Source organism: Erinaceus europaeus, chromosome 22, assembly GCF_950295315.1.
Source record: "Erinaceus europaeus chromosome 22, mEriEur2.1, whole genome shotgun sequence".
Taxonomy (NCBI): Eukaryota; Metazoa; Chordata; class Mammalia; order Eulipotyphla; family Erinaceidae; genus Erinaceus; species Erinaceus europaeus.
In genome coordinates, this window is record NC_080183.1 from 16,142,813 (window position 1) to 16,160,258 (window position 17,446).

General features: G+C 48.3%; 1 protein-coding gene across 2 annotated transcripts; it reads right to left on the bottom strand.

Moving 5' to 3' along the window:
- Positions 1 to 3,968: 3,968 nt before the first annotated feature.
- NOXRED1 (NADP dependent oxidoreductase domain containing 1) lies at positions 3,969 to 17,432 on the bottom strand. 2 transcript variants are annotated; one of them, XM_060181340.1, is made up of 7 exons: positions 16,108 to 17,432; positions 13,375 to 13,546; positions 11,271 to 11,467; positions 9,866 to 10,046; positions 7,891 to 8,042; positions 5,490 to 5,712; positions 3,969 to 4,317 (listed from the first exon to the last, which is right to left on the bottom strand). In XM_060181340.1, the coding sequence occupies exons 1-7, from the start codon at positions 16,157 to 16,159 to the stop codon at positions 4,149 to 4,151; spliced, it is 1,146 nt and encodes a 381-aa protein (XP_060037323.1). In that variant the 5' UTR covers positions 16,160 to 17,432; the 3' UTR covers positions 3,969 to 4,148. The 2 variants fall into 2 exon arrangements, with proteins under 2 accessions (XP_060037323.1, XP_060037322.1); XM_060181339.1 differs by lacking the exon at positions 16,108 to 17,432 and having other exon boundaries at positions 13,375 to 14,225.
- Positions 17,433 to 17,446: the final 14 nt, after the last annotated feature.

Here is a 17,446-nt window from a genome sequence, read left to right on the forward strand (position 1 = left end):
CTGGTCTTGTGGTCTCAGTGTCTGTCTGTCTGTCTGTCTCTCTCTCCATCTCTCTCAAAAATAAAATATTAAAAAAATATCATTCTGCAACAGCAATGCATCTGGTAATGAGCATTTGGGGAAGTCAAATTAAAAGTAAGAAACATCTGTCAACCCGGACAGTCCTCTCCACAAGTGCAGAAAGAGGACAGTGGTTTCATCACAGAGGCGGCAGTTCAGGTTAGCGTACACCATCAGCGACAGGCTGAAGAGCCTGCAGAGACAAGGACTTCTCACCCCACTGCATAGCCAGGGACCACAGGCCTCCCACGGGCACCTTAACCACTCCAGCAAAGGGAGACAAACCTCCTCACAGCTTTGTGCCCGGCAGGAAGTTACTGCTGGGAGCCCGTCCCTTGGGCTTACCTCCCAGAGTCACCTGCATGCTTCCCTACAAGAGAGATGGCTCCCAGACCCCACTAAAGAAAGTTCTGAGGTCTGAGCCTGGCAAGAGGCTAATTCCACTTTCTTGATGGCTTACACACACGGCAGAAACGTGGAGATGGGGTTTTGAATCACAAGCTTTTTTTCCTTCCATTTTTCTTGGCCTCCAGGGTTATTGCTGGGGCTTGGATTATGGCTGCACTACAAATCCACAGCTCCTGGAGGCCAATTTTTCCCTTTTGCTGTTTATTGTTGTTCTCATTGCTGTCATTGTTATTGGATAGGACAGAGAGAAATAGAGAGAGGAGAGGAATATGGGGGGGGGGTGAGAAAGATAGACACCTGCAGACCTGCTTCGCCGCTTGTGAAGCGACTCCCTGCAGGTGGGGAGCCGGGGGCTCGAGCCAGGATCCTTGTGCCCATCCTGCACTTTGTGTCACGTGCACTTAACCTGTTACGCCACTGCCCAGCCCCTTCTTTCTTGTTTTAGCCAGAATACTGCTCAGGTCTGGCTTATGGTGGTGCTGGGGATTGAGCCTGGGATCTTTCTGAATCACAAGTTTCTAAAAGAAACGCTTTATAGAAAGAGAAAAGGGAGATTTCTCTTTCCCTTTTGGTCTCAGAGAAAATTTCTAAATTTGTTCTTTTGTTGTTGTGGCCAGGGGGTAGGGGCCTGGACTTGCAGTGAGGCCCTGGGTTTGATTTTCAGCAGAGCATATGACAGCAGTGCTCTTGCCCTCTCTCTTACACAAAATAGCTAAATCTCCTGTGTGTGTGTGTGTGTCCATGGCTCTGAGCTGCTTTTTCATTCAGATAGAGGGAGACACCACAGCAGCTCCCATGTGCTGCCAGAGCTCAGACCTAAGCTGCGTGCACAGCAAGGCATACCCTCTATCTAGTGAGCATGTCTCTGATCCTAAATGATTCTTTTAATTTTTAATATTTATTTATTCCCTTTTTGTTGCCCTTGTTTTATTGTTGTAGTTATTATTGTTTGTTATTGATGTCATCGTTGTTGGATAGGACAGAAAGAAATGGAGAGAGGAGAGGAAGACAGAGAGGGGTAGAGAAAGACAGACACCTGCAGACCTGCTTCACCACTTGTGAAGTGACTCCCCTGCAGGCGGGGAGCCGGGGGTTCCAACCGGGATCCTTACGCGGTCCTTGTGCTTTGCGCCACATGTGCTTAACCCGCTGCGCTACTGCCCAACTTCCTAGGAAGACTTTTCTATGTGATCCTTTCCAAACCTTTATAAAATGAGACTCAGCGGGGTCGGGCGGTGGCGCAGTGGGTTAAGCGCATGTGGCGCAAAGCGCAGGGACCGGCGTAAGGATCCCGGTTCGAGCCCCCGGCTCCCCACCTGCAGGGGAGTCGCTTCACAGGCGGTGAAGCAGGTCTGCAGGTGTCTGTCTTTCTCTACCCCTCTCTCTGTCTTCCCCTCCTCTCTCCATTTCTCTCTGTCCTATCCAACAACGAATTACGTCAACAAGGGCAATAATGATAACCACAACGAGGCTACAACAAGGGCAACAAAAAGGGGGAAAAATGGCCTCCAGGAGCGGTGGATTCATGGTGCAGGCACCGAGCCCAGCAATAACCCTGGAGGAGGAGAAAAAAAAAAAAAAAAAGAGAATCAGACCAGAGCCAGCTCATGACTAAACTTCCCAGAAGTCACGAAGCACTTGGTGTTCCTCTCTACTTGTAGTCTCACGACCACTCTTTCTCAGTGGTCCTTCTAAGCCCAAGTCCACTACAGTACAGCGTCACCAAGGAAGCCAGGATGACTCAGTTCTGTTCCCTGCCCCCAAAGCAGTGGTCAGAGGAGTCATTTGTGTGTTTTGTTTTCATTATCAAAGGGAATCCTCTGCTATGGGCCAACTTTTTCAGAGACAGATAAAGGAGGGGGGAGAGAGAGAGAGAGAGCACTGCAGCTTCCTCAAGTGCTGTGGAAGCCTGGCTCAAACCTGGGTGGCTCAAACCTCCACGGCATAGCAGCACACTACCCAGTGAGCTGTTTCACCAGCCTTCTTTTCCTTTTTTTTTAAATTGCTATAAAAAAGAATTGTGGTTCAAATTAGCATTGATACCAAGTGTCAACATCTGATGTAAAGCTAATTTTCTTCCCAAATACGACAAAAATTTTTTCTTTGCCTTTTGAAGCACTTGACTTGGTATCCTCATTGTCACACACACACACACACACACACACACACACATCACATCACATCACATCACATCACACACACATATCAAAGCAGTATGACTCCATGCGTTACAAAGTATGGCCAGAAAAGAAAGGAGTTCTTCAGAACTTGCTCTTTTTATTATTATTACTTTTTTTTTTAACCAGAACACTACTCAACTCTGGTTTATGGTGGTGCAAGGGATTGAGCGTGGGGCATTGGAGCCTCAGGCATGAAAGTCTTATTGCAAACTATTATGCTATCTCCCCAGCCTTAAGAATATCATTTTAAAGATTTATCTATTAATGACAGAGAGACAGAGAACTAGAGTATCACTCTGGCCCATGCAATGCCAGGGACTGAACTTGGGGTCTTACACTTGAAAGTCCAACATGTTATCCTCTGTACCACCTCCCAGGCCGCCAGAGTTTGCCCTTTGGCTGACTTGCATCTTGTCCCAGGAAACTAGTTAGCAGAGCTTGGGTGCCAGGGCTAAAGTGGCAAAGACTAACTCCACACCGTTAAGTTGGCCTGACCCATAACTGTGCAGGGTGCACGTGCATGCCCTGAAGCCCTGGTCCTCAACGCGTGGAGTAGACAGTGCGGTTCAGAAGCACCTTTGTGCTCAGCAACGGTCCTGTCCTGTGTAGAGCAGCGGCCTCCTTTCTCACCGGCATGAATCTGCTGTTGCTAGTTTCTACTCTTATAACATGAGTAAGTACAGAACAGAAGAGATGCACAGAGGTGAAGAATCGGCAGTGTGGGGAAACAATCTGCCTTAGCAAGATTATTTGTAGTCATTTCACATGAACGCCCCTTACTTACAGTTTTACAGTTTAAAGCGGTTTAAATGGGAACCATTTGAACAGTTCCAGAACAGAAATCTATCATGAAGGGGCCGGATGGTGTTGTACTTGGCTGAACGCACATATCACAATGCGCAAGGACCCACGTTCAAGGCCCCGGTCCCCACCTGCAGGGGGAAAGTTCCACAAGTGGTGAAGCAGGGCTGCGGGTGTCTCTCTGTTCCTCTCCCTCTCTACCTTTCCCTTCTCAATGTCTGCTGTCTCTGTGCAATAAATAAATAAATAAAGATAATAAGTACTGAATGAGTCGTACTCCAGTGAAGGTTATTTACAGTACACTTGACCTTTGTATCCAAAATGGTGGAAGAAGCATGATGTCACCTGTCAGCCTCAAACTACAAGAGCAAAGGGACAGCAGCAGCCAACCATCTGACAGTGACATCACAACTGAGGGTCACACTCAGAAGGGGGTCGAGGGCAGTGGGAGGCTTCCCCGAGGAAGTCACTTATTTAACTGTCAGGTTATGGAGCCAGACATGCTCAAAGACAGCAGTGTAACGGACTGCTTATTCCAGTTTATAGTTTAAAGATCCAGCAATAGAAGTGTCAGCTTCCTTATACCTAGTGTGGCCATGTGACTCACTCACTGAGTGGATGGGGCACAGTCAGGGCGGAGCTCTGCATTGGAGAGGAAGGCAGAGCTACTGACTCCCAGGGTTGAGTCTCCTACTAGGACTAAGAGCCAGGGGAGCATTCTGGGAGATGCTCTCTGGTCAGGGGGATGCCCAGTAAGTCACAGTATCTCCAGGTCAGGTGTTCCTGGAGAGCAGTGCTGCCGGACAGACACTGCGTGAAGGGATTTTCCTTGTGTTGAATGGTGGTCAGCTCGAACCAGGGGAAAGGCCTATGAAGAGAAAAACGAAGAGAAAAATGCTCCTGCTGTATATCTGTTCAAAGCATCTGATTTTTTAATAAAGATTTTATTTATTCATGAGGAAGATAGGAAGAGAGAGAGAGAGAGAGAATAAAAAAAAAAGAAGTAGATATCACTCTGGTACACGTGCTGCAGGGGATTGAACTCAGGACCTCATGCTTGGGCTGTGCATTCCAGTCCCCACACACTAAGACTAGATGCCCTACGTAGACTCCTGTTTACTGGGCCATCCCATGGTCCCTCCCTCCACCTTTTAGAGAGAGACACTCTATTCAACATAGTCCTAGAAGTACTCGCCATCATAATCAGGCAAGAAAGAGATATCAAAGGAATCTAAATTGGAAAGGATGAAGTTAAACTATCATTATAGGTATTTTAACATACCATGATATGTTGAAAAACCTAGAGGATCCCAGAAACTTTGCCAAGAAACTACTGGGTATCATCAATAATTTCAGTAATGTAGCAGGACACAAAATCAGTACCCACAATCTGTGTCATTTCTCTGTGCAAAAGATGGGCCAGAGGAAATGAAATTCAAGGAAACCATTTCATTTATAATTGAGTCCAAAAAGATTAAATGTCTAGGAATAAATCTAACAGAGGATTAAAGGACCTTTTTAAGGAAAACTGTGACACTCTTAAAGAAATAGAAGATGACACAAAGAAATGGAAGAACAACCCCTGTGCACGGACTGGAAGAATAAATATCATTAAGATGGCAATTCTGCCAAAAGCAATCTATAAATTCAGTACAATTCCTATTAAATTCCCAATGACATAATTCAAGGGGGAAAAGGGAGGAGAGGGGGAAGAGTGGGAAGGGGGGGAAAGAGGGGGTATAAGGGGAAGTATGCCACCAAAAAGGAGGCAGGTGTAGTTTACAATCAGAAGCCCAGAGATAACTTTGGTGGCAAAAAACAAACAAACAAAAACCCACTCATGAAGCTTCCATATGGTGGCAGGAAGCGTGAACCCAGTTCCTCACACATGGTAAAGTGTGTGCTCCACCAGGTGTACCATCTCCTGGCCAAATAATGCAGAAACAAAAAACAAACAAACCATCTAGTGAACATGCGGCATGGACGCTAGTGGTAACAAGGGCAGCACCTGTCAGAAGGCAGAGCTGTTTGAGACCTTACCTTCGTGGAGATACGTTCCTGGCATAGATCTTGTTGACAAAATACAGTAGCTGAAGTTTCGGGCAAGCCTGTCTGTCTTTCCCGCAGTCTGCAAAGTGCGAAGTGAGGAAGACTTTGTTTACAAGCAGCAGCGCGTGGGAGGTGGGCATGCCCCTGCTAGTGCAGATGTTCAGGACTGCGTAGACGATGCCTTCCAGCCACTTACTGCTGAGGGTTATCCCACCTGCAGGGCCAAGGCAAAGTGCAGTGAGCAAGACAAAGCGAGCTGGCCTTCTCCGCCGCCCGGGCAAAGGGATGTTAGCCTCTCACCCAGCCTGCGTTGGCCCTGCCACAGGAGGGCAGACAGGGCACCGTGGGAAGCCCTTTGTCCATAAGGAGAGAGGACTGGAGAATATTCTAGGTTAGAGAGAGGGAAAGGCTACTTTTGCCCCAGATACTGCTTCCTGCTTGAATAGGCTCTCCCGGTCAGGACTGTATTCACTGATTTACTGATTTCAGAGAGAGGGAGACACATGCAGCACTGCTTCGCCACTTGTAAAGCTTCTTTCTCTGCCTTGCAGTTGGGAATCACGAGCTCAGACATGAGCATGGCACTGTGTGCGCTCTACTGGGTGTGCCACCACCCAGCCCCGCCTGCCCTCCTCCCTTCCCCCCATTGGTGGTTGGTTTGTTTTTTCCTACAAGGTTATCGCTGGGGCTTGGTGCCATTTTCCCCTTTTTTATTGCCCTTGTTGTTTATTATTGTTATTGCTGTCGTTGTTGTTGGATAGGACAGAGAGAAAACAAGAGAGGAAGAGAAGACAGAGGGGGGAGAGAAAGACAGACACCTGCAGACCTGTTTCACTACTTGTCAAGCAACCCCCGTACAGGTAGGGAGCCAGGGGTTCGAACCGTGATCCTTAAGCCGATCCTTGTGCTTCACGCCATGTGCACTTAACCTGCTGCACTACCGCCCGGCCCCCAGTGGTTTCTAATTAATCCTGAGAGGGTCTGAGTAATCACGTCCCCATCTTCCCTGATAAAGGTCGCTTTGTACCTAGCAAAGACCAGTTTGGGGAAGAGGCCTGTAAAGGACCTGAATAGTCAAGAAGGGGAGGGAGAGAGTAGCACATGAGGCAGAAAGACTTTCATGCCTGAGGCTCCAAAGTCTCAGCTTCAGTCCCCCACAAGTCAGAACTAAGTGAACAAAAAGAGGGGGGAGAGTGGCAGCGGTGTATACCACTAACTATAGCAGAACATACTGTTCGTTACCCTGGGCAAGGACCTGGGTTTAGTCCATTTTTTCCTTTGATTTGACAGCACAGAGAAATCAAGAGGGGAGGAAGAGAGAGAGAGAGAGGGAGAGTGGTAAAGCAGGTCTACAGGTGTCTTTCTCTCCTTCTCAACCTCCCCCTCCTCTCTCAGTTTCTCTCTGGATTATAAAAAAGAAAAGAAAAAAGAAATAAAAGGAGTAGGGCAGCGGATCAAGCTCAGGCGGCACAAAGCGCAGGGACCGGCGTAGGGAACAGGCGCTGAAGCGGCTCTGCAGGCGGCACAAAGCGCAGGGACCGGCGTCAGGAACAGGCGCTGAAGTGGCTCTGCAGGGGTCTGTCTCCCTCTCTGTCTTCCCCTCCTCTCTCCATTTCTCTCTGTCCTATCCAACAACAGTGATATCAATAACAACAATAATAACTACAGCAATAAAACAAGGGCAACAAAAGGGAATAAATAAATATTTTTTTTAAAAAAGAAATAAAAGGAAAGGAAAAAAAGAAAGGAAAATGAAAAAACGGCCACTGGTAGATTCATTGTGTAGGCACCATATTCCAGCAATAACCCTGGTGACAATAAAGTAAATAAAATGTCGGGGCCAGGCGGTGGTTCTCCTGGTTGAATGTACGTCACAGTGCACAAGCATTCGGGCTCAAGCCCACAGTCACCACCTGCAAGGGGAAAGTTTCCCACAAGGAGAAGCAGGGTTGCAGGGCTCTCTCTCTCTCTCTGTCCCTCTCTCCCACCCTCTTGATTCCTTCTGTCTCTACCTAAATAAATTAATAGTCAAGAATATATATATAGCTTGGCCTTACCCCCACCCAGACCCACCACAAGACTCACACGCACACACGGTTAATAAGACAGCATCAGTGGACCTGATGGAGTGCACATGTTACCAAGCACAAGGAGTTGGGTTCAAGTCCCCAGTTCCCACCTGCAGGGGGGACATTTCACAATCAGTGAAGCAAGGTTGCAGGTGTGTCTCTGCCCCTCTCTCTCTCTCCTCTGCACCTTCAATTTCTCTCTGTCCTATCAAATAAAAGAAAAAAAAAAGGGGAAAAAAAGGCTGCTGGGAGCCCCAGCAACGACCAAGTCTTGGGCTGAGTCCAGCCAGTTTCCAGAGTGCCCCTATCTCCCACGCCACTACCAGCGGGGTTGTAGGGGCAGGTGGCCTGGATGATGCCAGGGTTGCGGAGAGAAGTGACGATGTCCTCATTGGCCCCCCACAAGTCTTCGAATTCCTTGGTGCAACGGTACTGAGGCCGCAGGATGTTGGTGTGGTTCAGAAGGATCTTCAACCTGGCGGAAAGGCCACGGGGCAGGAGGGGCGGCGAGTCAGGACTGGGACAGTCCACCACCGATCCAGCCCCCACTCTGGGCGCTGCTTTCAGCCAGTCAGCAGACAGTTCCCCAGGGCCATCCTGTGCCCAACACTGAGCTCAGCACTAAGGGCGCTGGCTCAGTGGCCGAGCATGGGCCTTGCCTGCGTGATGTCATGGATTCCATCCTTGACACCCCCATAATAAAAGAGACAAGAGCAAGGGAGCTGGATGGTGGTACACCTGGTAGAGTGCACCCATTACCACGCACAAGGACCCGAGTTCAAGACCCCGGTCCCCACCTGCAGGGAGGAAGCTTCAGAAGAGGTGAAGCAGGTCTGCAGGTGTCTCTCTTTCTCTCTGTCTCCCCCTTTCTCTCTGTTCTAATATAAGAAAAATAAAATTGAACATTAAAAAGGAGAGAGAGAGAGAGAGAGAGAGACCGGGTAGTGGTGCACCTGGTTGAGTGCACATGTGACAGTGAGCAAGGACCCGGGTTCGACCCCCCCACCCCGCCTCACCTGCAGAGAGAAAGCTTTACCAGTGGTGAAACAGTGTTGCAGGTGATTCTCTGTCTCTCTCCCTCTCTAATACCCGCTTCCCTCTCAATTTCTGGCTGTCTCTATTCAACAAATAAAGATAATAGCAAAATTTTAAAGAGAAAGAGCAGAGGGCTGGCAAAATAGCTCACTTGGCTAGTGTTTTGCTTTGCCACATGAGTGACCCAAGTTCAAGCCCAGTCCCCTCTGCACTGAGGTGCTGTGGTGTTTCCCCTCTCTCTCCCTCCGCCTCTCTGTCTAAAAACAAACGAGTGGGGAGTGGACACGTCATTGTGCAAAAGGATCCTGACTCAACCTCCCTCCTCACCTGCAGTGGGGGAAGTTCACTATGAAGTAGTGCTAAAAGTATCTCTCTTTCTCCCTCTCCATCTCCCCTTCCCCTCTTAATTTTTCTTTGTCCTGTGCAATAAATAAATCAATCCAGGGTGGGGGGAGATAGCAGAACGGTTCTGCAAAGACACTTTGAGGTCCCAGGTTTGAGCCCCAGCACCACCATCAGCCAGAGTTGAGCAGGGCTCTGGTCTTTCTCTGTGTCTTTTTGTATCTCTCTCATTGAATTAAGCAAATGAAATATATTTTTCAAATATTTCAGAGGGGTTTATGCAGTGGTGCACCCAGTTGAGGGCACATGTTACCATGCTCAAGGACCTGGGTTTAAGCCCTCACTTCCCACTTGTAGGGGTACTCTTCACAGGCGGCGAAGCTGGTCTGCAGGTCTCTCCCTCTTTATCTCCCCTCATACCTCTCAGTTTCTGTCCTATCCAATAACAGAGGGAGAGAAAGAGGGAGAGAAAGAGGGAGAGGAGGAGGGGGAGGAGGAGGGGGAGGGGAAGGGGGAGGGGGGGGAGGAAATGGCTGCCAGAAGCAGTAGGGCCTATGGATTTGTGGTGCCTGCTCTGAGCCCATGATAACCCTGGTGGCAATTAAAAAAATTTTTTCAGAAATATTTGTTACACACTGTCATCTTCCTACACTGGGTGGTGGTTCCCTTCTCATTAACGCCTGAGGGGGGTGGCCAGTGGTCATGGGGCAGTCTGACGCTCCTGCGTCTGAGAAAGGACTCACCACCAGTGCTCTTCGTGGGGGCGTCGGGAAGATCATCAGACAGACAGGCCGGAGAGGAAGGGGCTCCTTCACACAGCCAGCTCAGAGAGGAAGGGGCCGGGGCAGAGGTGGGAAGCGGGAGGCAGAGAGGAGGAGGCTGAGGCGACTTCCCAGAGGGTCTGTCAGCCTGCCACTTTACCTGGAGATGGGGACGGCAGCCACGAAGCTGTACACGATGCACTCCTTGGCCAGCAAGGTCTGGATCTCCACACAGATGTTCGGCAGCTGGGAGGGCAGGCAGCAGAGGAAGATCACGTCAGCCCACTGCACCAGGGCGGTGTTGCGGTAAAAGCAGTGGATTCCCAGCTTCTGAAACGCCTCTAAGGGGTGAAGGAGACAGGCCTCTGAGTGGCCTGGGAGGTGGCACAGCGCCCAAAGTGCTGGATCCTCAAGCAGGAGGGCCCGAGTTCGAGCCTTTCAATCACATGTGCCAGAATCATGCTGTTTCTCTCCTGGCTTCCCCACTGATTTACAAATAAATCAAGCTTTGTTTTTATTGTCACATGTTGCAATGTGCAAGCGCCCAGGTTCAAGCCCCCTGTCCCCACCTTCAGGGGGAAAGCTGCACAAGCGAAGCAGGACTGCAGGTGTCTGTCTCTCTCCTCATTTCCCTCTTCCTCTTGAATTCTGGCTGTCTCTATCCAATAAATAAAGATAATAAAACTTTTTTTTTTAAAAAAAAAAAAAAAAGACTCTGTGGTAGGGGGAGGTTCAGGTCCTGGAACATGATGGCAGAGGAGGACCTAGTGGGGGTTGTATTGTCATGTGGAAATGTTAGGCACATACAAACTATTATATTTGACTGTCAACTGTAAACTATTAATCCCCCAATAAAGAAAAAAAAAAGGATTGAGGGGGCTGGGCAGTGGCACACCAGGTTAAGCACACATAGTACAAAATGCAAGGACCCACTCAAAGATCCCAGTCTGAGGCCTCTGGCTCCCCACCTACAGGGGGGTCACTTCACAAGCGGTGAAGCAGGTCTGCAGATGTCTATCTTTCTCCCCCCATCTCTATCTTCTTCCCTGCCCCTCTCAATTTCTCTCTGTTCTATAAAAAAAAAAAAAGGAAAAAATGGCCACAGGAGCAGTGGATTCATAGTGCAGGCACTGAGCCCCCGGCGATAACCCTGGAGACAAAAAAAAAAAAAAAAAATTGGTGTGATTTAAAAAAAAGCCAGGAAGTGATATTATTTATTATTCTTCAAAGTCTTCAAAATGAATTACTTTTATTTGATAAACACAGAGAGAAATTGAGTGAGGAAGAGCTAAGAGGGAGAGTGTAAGGCAGAGAGACCCTTGCAGCCCTGCTCCACCCACTGTGAAGTTTCCTCTGCAGGTGGGGACTGGGGGCTTGAACCTGGGTCCACGTGCATGGGAACGTGTGCCACCACTGCGGTCCCTTAAGGAATTCACTGAAGGGCCATCTCTGTAGTTGTCCTGAGATGGAGTATCCTGAGAACCTTACCCTTCGAGCAGGGACCCTCTCCAAGCCACCCCGCCTGAGCTCCCGTCTCTGCAGGGCCCACCAGACCCTCCGCTCACCCAGGGTCTCGGGCCTCCGGGTGGATATGCGCAAGTTCTCTGCGGCGACGGGCACGAGCTGTAGCAGCGTGAGGGCCAGCTGCTTCCCCAGGTGCCCGCCTCCGATGATGCCCAGCTTCAAGTCCTTGTCTTCAGGCTGTTCTTCACTCGACGCGGCCCAGGTGTACTTGGGAGATTCTTGCTCCCTGACCTGCTCTCTGGAGAGTGGACCCGTGGGCATGAGTGAGCACACAGTCCTGCCTGGCAGTGGCATACCCTCTAGGGACCAAAACTCGTTTTTTATTTTATTTTTTAAAGAACTTATTTATTTATTCATGAGAAAGATAGGAGGAGAGAGAGAGAGAGAGAGAGAGAGAGAGAGAGAGAGAGGGAGCCAGACATCACTCTAGTGCATGTGCTGCCAGGGACTGAACTCAGGACCTCATGGTTGGGAATCCAATGCTACACCCACTACGCCACCTCCTGGACCACGCCTAAAACTTGTTTAAAACATTAAAAGTGTTTCTTTGGAGGGAGCTGGGAAGACAACACAGTGGTTTTGCAAAAGACTCTCTCCTGTTTGAGGCTCTGAGAAACCAGGTTTAACCCCCAGCATTAACGTTAGCCAGAGCTGTGTGTCTTTCTCTATGTATCTGTCTTGTGAATATATATGTATATGTAGCCTCCAGGGTTAATGCTGGGGCCTGCACCACTGCAAAACCACTCTCTCCATTTCTCTCTGACCTACCCAACAACAATGACATCAATAACAATAATAATAACTACAACAATAAAACAAGGGCAGAAACAAAGGGAAAATGAATAAATAAATATTTTTTTAATTAAAAAATTTAAAAACTTCATATGGGCATCAGTCGGGCAGTAGCACAGTGGGTTAAGCGCATATGGTGCAAAGCACAAGGAACTGGCATAAGGATCCTGGTTTAAGCCCGAATCCCCAACTGCAGGGAGAAGTCAATTCACAAGCGGTGAAGGAGGCCTGCAGATGTCTGTCTTTCTCTCCTCCTCTCTGTCTTCCCCTCCTCTCTCAATTTCTCTCTGTCCTATCCAACAACAACAGCTATGACAACAATAACAACTACAATAAGCGCAACAAGGGCAACAAAATGGGAAAGATAGCCTCCAGGAGCAGTGGATTCATAGTGCAGGCTCCAAGCCCCAGCGATAATCCTGGAGGCCAAAAAAATTTTTTTATTAAAAAAAAAAAAGTCAAGAAAAAGGAAGAGAAAAAAAAACGCCATAGATGTCTATAAGCTGTGAGATGAATTCAGGTTATTGTGAGCGGCAAAATAGCTAACCTGGATAGTGAGCCTCAGGCAAGGGAAGTCTTTTGCTGTGCTGTCTCCCTGTGGGGAGCCACATGTGCCCTCCAGGTTGCTACTGGCATGACCACAGCGTCTTTGTTCACAGAAGCCTTGCTTAAAAGTGAAGTTCCTGCTTCATTACACCTTAGAGTCTTTGTTCACAGATAAGTTCCTGTCTCCCAATTCCACCTCCCCATGAATCACCCAGGACCTTCCAGATAACAGCTGATCACCATGACAACACACCACTTCAATCAACAGCCCCCAGCTGCTAACTCCCCCCCTTGCCCTGGCCTTAAAAGCAGCATCTTTGGTGCTAATAAACAGACTTGATCAGAATCTTGACTTGTCTCATTTCTCTGCGCGTCTTGTCCCCTTCCCTCTCCCTTCTTTCCTTGTCCTCACTCCCTCTCCTAGGTTAACCCACGTTGAAGGTCCCGCAGGACGGGACATCTCCCCACCCCTGTCTCTCTTTTCTTTAAAACATGTTTTTAATTATCTTTATTAGATAGACACAGTCAGAAATCGAGAGGGGCGGGGGAGATAGAGAGGGAGAAAGAGAGTCACTAGTCACGGCAGCCCTGCTTCACCACTCCCCCAGTTTTCCCCCTGCAGTGAGGGGAGCACTCAAACTCTTTTCTATCTGAAAAAGTCAGCCCGCAGTGGTGAAGCCCTGGTGACAACAAAATCAGCTGATCAGTGTTATGAACACAGTGGGGAGAATAAACACCTCAAGGTTGTAGACTCTCCTCCGCGGCCCCTTCCTGAGCAGCCTGACTGTGGAGACAGACGGCGCTCACCTCAGGTTCTGGATGAGCTTGCAGAAGAAGACGGCATGGGCACAGCCCTCGATCATCAGGCCGCGGCAGCGGCCTTTCAAGTAGAGCCACGGGTAGTTCTCATCTTCAGTCTCAGACTCAAACTGAAAGGACCTGAGGCCCTCGAGCAAGTCCATCGCTAAGTCACCATTTCCTGCAAGGATGGGAGGGTCAGCCTGGCCCCCTACCCCAGAGGGAGAGGGAGCTGACAGGAAGGGAAGGGTCCAGGTCTTGGGCCTCGTGATGGAGGCCTCAGCTCCTCTGTCCTCCAGGGTCTGCATCCTGGAGACTTCCAAACACTAGCTGAGCATGCACTAGGAATACTTGGAACCGCTGGGGAGACAGTAATTATTCAAAAAGACTCTCATGCCTGAGGTACCAAAGGTTCCAGGTTCAATCCCCACCACTAGCCACTAGCATAAGCCAGAGCTGACCCTCTGGGAAAGAAAAGGAAAAAAAAAAAACAGAGGAAAAAGGAAAGGGAGGGAGGAGGGAAGGAAGGGCAGACCAAGGATCAGAGTCAAGAAACACTTGAGCAAAGGTCTTTAGCCATGATCCTTCACATGGGGTGTGCAGGTATCTGTCAGCAGTGGAGTTCACGCCAACCCGCAGGCCAGCACCTCCCTTCCATCCTCTCCAAGCTTTTAGAAAGAGGGCAGAACACGGACCATGTGTCAGACAAACACCTTTTCACTCAACTCTCCCTGCCCCACAAGGTAGGAAAAAGCCCAATTCAACACCACAGTCCTATCTCGTGCTAAGAGCTTATAAAACTAAGCCAGAGGGAGTCGGGCGGTGGCGCAGCAGGTTAAGCACACGTGGCGCAAAGCGCAAGAACCGGCGTTAGGACCTTGGTCTGAGCCCCCAGCTCCCCACCTGCAGGGCAGTCACTTCACAAGCAGTGAAGCAGGTCTGCAGGTATTTGTCTTTCTCTCCCCCTCTCTGTCTTCCCCTCCTCTCTCCATTTCTCTCTGTCCTATCCAACAATTATGATATCAGTAACAACAACAATAACTACAACGATAAAAAGGGCAACAAAAGGGAAAAAAAAAAAACAGCTAAGCCAGAGATGAACAGACCCACTTACTGATATCTCTCACCAACCAAATGGAGATAATGGGCCTGATTTTCTGCATTGTGATGTCCTAGCTCCCAGGGCACTTTCAGCCTGACTCTTAAAGGGCCCTGCCCACCCACTTTGCCCAGCCTGCAAAGTGAGAACATGAATTCCCTTCAGCACTTCGTACAAAGGCAATGTGGGACACTTCTCTTTCCAGCAGAAAGTTCTAGAATTCTGGGTTACCTTTTGCAGACTGAATAGCATATGGACTGTAATACTGTTAGGAAGTCTTGTCCTTTCTTTCTTTCCTTCCTTCAATTTTCTGTCACTGGGACCTCCCTTCTTCTTCTAGCGTTTGCCTGGGACCTCCCTGACTTCTTTTGACATATAGATACATAGAGGGTGGTCCAGGAGGTGGCTCAGTGGATAAAGCCTTGGATTCACAAGCCTGAAGTCCTGAGTTCAATCCCCAGCAGCACATGTACCAGAGTGATGTCTGGTTCTTTTTCTCTCCTATCCTTCAAATAAATAAAAACCTTTAGGGGAAAAAAAGAGAAGAGAGGTGGCACAGTGGCCAAAGCATTGAAGTTAAGAACATGAGGTCCTGACTTTAATCCTTGGCATCGTATGTGCCAGAGTGATGCTCTGGTTCTCTCACATAAATAAATGAATCTTTTATTTCATTTTTAGTTGTCTCCAGGGTTATTACTGGGGATCGGTGTCTGCACTATGAATCCACTGCTCCCAGTGACCTGTTTTTTTTTTTCTTTCTTTTTTTTTGGTCTTTCTATTTTATTTGACAGGACAGAGAGAAGTTGAGGGGAGGGGAGAGAGTAGGGGAGAGACACCAGCAGACCTGCTTCACCACTTGTGAAATATCTCCTTGCAGATGGGGAGTGAGGACTCAAACCCAGTTCCTTGCCCAGGCCCTTGTACATAGTACTATGTCCACTTAACTGGGTAAGTCACCACCCAGACCCCTAGTAAATCTTTTTTTTTTTTTTTTTTTTTAAATCCAGAGCACTGCACAGCTCTGGCTTATGGTGGTGTGGGGGCTTGAACCTGGGACTTTGGAACCTCAGGCAGGAAAGTCTCTTTATATAATCATTATGCTATCTGCCCCCACCCGCAAATAAATCTTTAAAAGAGAACAACACTACAGCACCCCAGAGCTGCCCCCAGAGTATTGGTCTAGCTTCAAACCAGGCACCTCCCCAGATGAACTATCCTGCCATCTTTTATTAAATAATTTTTCAAACCCCTTCTTGTTGTGCTCAAGAAATAATAAGATGGGGGGCTGGTCGCTGGCACACCAGTAAAGTGTAAGGACCCACACAAGGATCCCGGTTTGAGCCCCCAGCTCCCCACCTGCAGGGAGGTCTCTCAAGTGGTGAAGCAGGTCTACAGATGTCTCTCTCCCTGTCTCCCCCTCCTCTCTGTCCTATCCAGTAAAAAAATGGAGAAAATGGCCTCCAGGAGCAGTGGATTTGTAGTGTTGGCACCAAGCCCCAGTGATAACCCTGGAGGCACAGAATAGTAGGAGAAAGAAAAACAAAAACATAATGGAAATGAAAGCAAAAATAAATAGGACTATAACAAATTACAATGCTTTTGTACAGCAAATGAAAATATTAGCAGAAGAAAAGGCAGCTTACCGAATGGGAGAAGAGGAGCCAGGTGGTAGCATTCCTGGTTGAATGCACACATTACAGTGCACAAGGACCCAGGTTCAAGGCCCTGGTCTTCACCTGCTGGGGGAAAGCTTCATGAGCGGTTAAGCAGGACTATCGGTGTCTCTGTCACTGTCGGTGTCTCTCCCGATCTCCTCCCCCCCAATTTCTGTTTCTGTACAATAATGAATAGATTTTTAAAAACTGGATGAGTGAAGATATTTGCACACTATACAGCTGAAAAGAATCCAATACCTTAGGTATGCAAAACAAGACTCATGCAACTCAACATCAGAAAACTGAGTAAGCCAATTAAAAAGTAGGGAGAAGTGGTCCGGGAGGTGGTGCGCTGGATAGGGGACTGGACTGTCAAGCATGAGGTCCTGAGTTAAATCCTGGCAGTACATGTACCAGTGTGATGTCTAGTTCTTTCTCTCTCCTCCTTTCTCATTAATAAATGAATAAAATCTTTAAAAGAAAACCAACAAAATAGTTTACCTTTTTAAAATATATTTATTTTTGAGAGAGATGAAGAAACACCAGTGCACTCATAATTTACCTTTAAATAAAAAGGTTAACGTGGCTTTTAAAAGGGAGCCAGGTGGGTTTTGTTTGTTTTTATCAGAGCATGCTCAACTCTGGCTTATCACCATAGGTGCAGGGGATTGAATCTGAGACTTTGGAGCCTCAGGCATGAGTCTCTTTACAGAACCACTATGCTATCTCCTCTGCACCTATTTTTTTAAAATAAATTGTTAGCATTCTCAGTGTTCATCTTAATGTCATGAACTAAATTCATATTTCCATTGTGAAGCTTCAATTAGAGACAATATTAAATTTTGCAATAAAATTTTAAAAAATAGTGGGGGGGAAATGGTACCATGACAAGTCTGTTCATCATTTATGATCAGGGAAATGCAAATGCACTCACAGATAGGAGCCAAGCATGAGGTTTCTGCAAAGTGGGAGCAAAAGGTGGAATCTGATGCCCCTAAAGCAGGTGCCAGCATCACTGATCTGGGCAGAGTCATCGGCTGTGGGTTGAACCTGCGCATTCTAGGGCGTTTAGCAGCAAGCCGCCTCTGTCCGCTGGGGGCCCGCAGCGTCATTCAGTCCTGGTACAAGGACCTGTAGGTGCTGACACCTGCTTCCTGGGGGCAAAATGGCCTCGCTAAGAGCCCCTTTTTTTAGAGCCTATGTGGGAATCTGTCCGAGCAAGCGCCTTCTCCCCTTCCCACCACTCCACCCCTCCAGCCACAGAAGAGGATTCTCCAGAGCTCAGCCTGTCCTGCCTTCCTGTTAGATATGGGCAGAATTCCCTTTC